The sequence below is a fragment of the Cyprinodon variegatus genome, unplaced genomic scaffold, assembly GCF_000732505.1.
Source record: "Cyprinodon variegatus isolate N-32 unplaced genomic scaffold, C_variegatus-1.0 Scaffold81, whole genome shotgun sequence".
In the NCBI taxonomy this organism is placed as follows: Eukaryota; Metazoa; Chordata; class Actinopteri; order Cyprinodontiformes; family Cyprinodontidae; genus Cyprinodon; species Cyprinodon variegatus.
In genome coordinates, this window is record NW_015150534.1 from 1470042 (window position 1) to 1473065 (window position 3024).

Below are 3024 nucleotides of genomic sequence, written 5' to 3' on the forward strand. Positions count from 1 at the left end.
AAAACAACTGATTTTATAACTTGCTGCAAATAATAAAATACCAGCAATTTTCAGCTAAAATACAAGTATTTTCCAAGGTAAGTAAGACAATTAGCCAACAAGATGATCTATGTTTGAAATAAGAAAAAAATGATTACATTAACTTATTTCATTCTAATATCTTGTATTTTTTTAATAGTTCAATTGAAGAATGCATTTGGCACATTAACTGTAAACGTTGTTTTGTCACCTGTGCATTTTAATGCTTTTATACGGCATGTTTAGGTCATTGTTGTTCAAACCTGAACAGTTTTATAAAGCAGTTTACTGTATCTAAAGTGTGGCCTCTCCTTGATAAGCAGCACAAGTTGGGGTTTGACTCATAATGTGATTACCGGATGACTCAGCATCTTATCTTTATTGTAAACCACGGCAACTTCAGGGTAAATCTGAAGTTTCTCTTCGGTGAGAAATCAGCGTAGAATATGTTTTTTTTATTCCTGTAGTTAAAATGGATGTCATAGAAAATGTTCTAGGTTGCGTTTTAATAATCTGCATAATAATGTGGTTAAAAACGCAGAAATTGGAACATGTGGTGTTCCTCTCATGTTTGATCCAAAGGATTTTAAGTATGCAATCATAAAAGGCAGGGAAGAGAAGGAAATCCTCCCACTGGAGAGAATGACTGTAGTGGAAAAGCAGTAAACGTTCCACGCCGCCCCTCTGTGTCCCTGCAGCTCAGCGCTCTGCGCATGAACTTCCCATGGTGGAGAAGCAGGACATGGACAGCTGCTCCGTCCTGGGCGGCCAGCAGATGATCCTGACCGGGCAGAACTTCAGCTCCGACTCAAAGGTCGTCTTCCTGGAGAAGTCTCACGGTAAGCGTCACACGACTCCCCGATTCAACCGAGCTCTGGCTCATAAAAATCTTTATTGCTCGTCTTTGTGTCAGCTCTTCTGTTACGCAACGTGGTGTCAGAGTAACGCCACAACACAGAGCGTTACTAATGAGTCACCGTGTTTGTGCAATAAGTCATCGCTGTTGTGTTTCTTTTCATAACCATTGTTTCACGGATGATAACATCAGTTATTTGCATGATCCAGAGGATAATGCTGCTGCCTGACTTCCTCTTGCTCTTTTCTTCCTCAATGACTTCCATAATGTCTTATCACTCAAAGGGGCCTTTTGTTGCACGGCTCACGTTCCCGTGTGTCATTTCAAACGTGCCATGTAGATCTCTGAAAAACAAATCCAATGTTCTTTATTAATGACATGCTTTTGTGAGCACGTGATTACAATTCTATGCATTGTTTTCTACCTTTAGTTTGATTTGCACCAGCAGATGCAAACGTCTCACTTTTAGATCTAGATCTCCTTCAAGATGCCTGTATGGCCGGGCATATACTGCATGATTTTTTGTCGAAAAAATGCACGATTTTCCAGTCGTGCGAGAATTTTTTTTATCAGGCTGACTTTCCTTTTTTTCTTTTTATTTTTTTGCCCAACAGATTTTACTTTCACAAGTGGAGCGGTGCCGCTATCGCCATAGTGCTCCGCTTGATTTATGCATATAAATAGCTTTATTATAATTAATGCAGGGAGTACAGTGAACCCTCGTTTATCGCGGGGGTTACGTTCCAAAAAGAATCTGCGATAGGTGAAATCCGTCAAATAGAAACCTTAATTTTTTTACAGTTATTATACAATGAAATATTCAATACAACATTGAATTCAAGGAACAAAAACTTTTTACAGGCCCAAGCATTTGTTTAACAAATAAAAGTACGGTATAAACGCTGTTGTCTGTTTTTTTTTACTACTGTACTGTACTGTAAAATAATATAGTTATAAATAGATAAGTAATAATTTTAATCATCAATACGAAATGAAGGGTTAATATTGCGGGGAGCAGCACCGCCGTGACGGATTGGAACGGGAGAAAATGAAAAATGATTATGAAAAAAATACAAAGTACAGTAGGACAAATAGTGACTGACGTGTACAGTACAGTATTTCACTGCTGTTTGACGGAGCCGCTGCATCCTGATTGCTCTGTGGCGTTTTTTTCTTCTAAAGCCTGCGGTGCAGGTGTGTTTTTTGGAGAGAAGAACATAGTTATCGGTAGTAGTTGTCGCTCTTTTTTCTTCTGGGCCAAAAGATCCTTATAAACCGACATGCCACCATCGATTATGTTTGATAAAGTTTAACAATGCATGATGCAAATCCGTGAAGCAGCGAGACCGTGAAAAGTGAACCACGTTATAGCGAGGGTTCACTGTATTGCAGATTATATGGACACTGCAATGTAGGTAGAACAGGAAAGGAAAAGAAAAGGAGAAAAGATGAAAGAAAGAGGAGATAAAAGGGAGACAATGATAAAAGTTCTTCTGTCTGCTTCATCGGGCCGACTTTCAGCCTCATGGTGCGTGGTGTAGGGGGTTAATGAGGGGCAATCAACCTCTCACGACCACCTACCAATCAGGAATCGTGAGGTCAGGAGAAAATCGACGTGTTTGAAATTCAGTAGGTCGTCGTAAGCTGGTCGTGGAAAAATCGCTCAGTGGGCAAACAAGGATTCTTCTTGTTCTTCTTCCTCTCAGATGTAAACCCAGCAGCATGGCGGGGGGTGCAAGTGAAATGGAGTTCTTTCAGTAAAATTGACAGACCGTAGTAGGCACGTTTGCTCAGCTATATCTTTGTCCAAATACGTCGTCGCCTTTTCATTTTAGGGCTTTCAGCAGAAAATTGCACAAATTTCCAACGCAGCGCGTTTCACTCTAGTGAGCTTTAGGGGTGGAACGGTTCACAAAATCCACGGTTTGGTTCGGTTCACGGTTTCGTGGTCACTATTTTCAGTTTGGTTCGGTATATGTTGATTGTTATACCGAAATCCCATAAAAATTTGTAAAATTAAAGAAAAAATCCCCAAAAATTAATTCATTGTAATTATTGTTATGATCTGCGGAAACCATGGATCATTTCCGTATGTTTTGCTGCTTTGAATTTAATCATCTGGCGCATGCTCTCTATCATCTCCAAGGAAG

The 3024-nt window shown here is 39.8% G+C and overlaps 1 protein-coding gene across 2 annotated transcripts in view; it reads left to right on the forward strand.

The window, feature by feature from the left end:
* The window catches only part of nfatc2 (nuclear factor of activated T-cells, cytoplasmic, calcineurin-dependent 2), a 43453-nt gene that overhangs the window by 12297 nt on the left and 28132 nt on the right, over nucleotides 1–3024 (forward strand). For both annotated transcript variants that reach the window (XM_015373161.1, XM_015373162.1), the window contains exon 6: nucleotides 717–857. In XM_015373161.1, the coding sequence (XP_015228647.1) occupies nucleotides 717–857 (141 nt within the window). The remainder of the gene's footprint in view (nucleotides 1–716; nucleotides 858–3024) is intronic.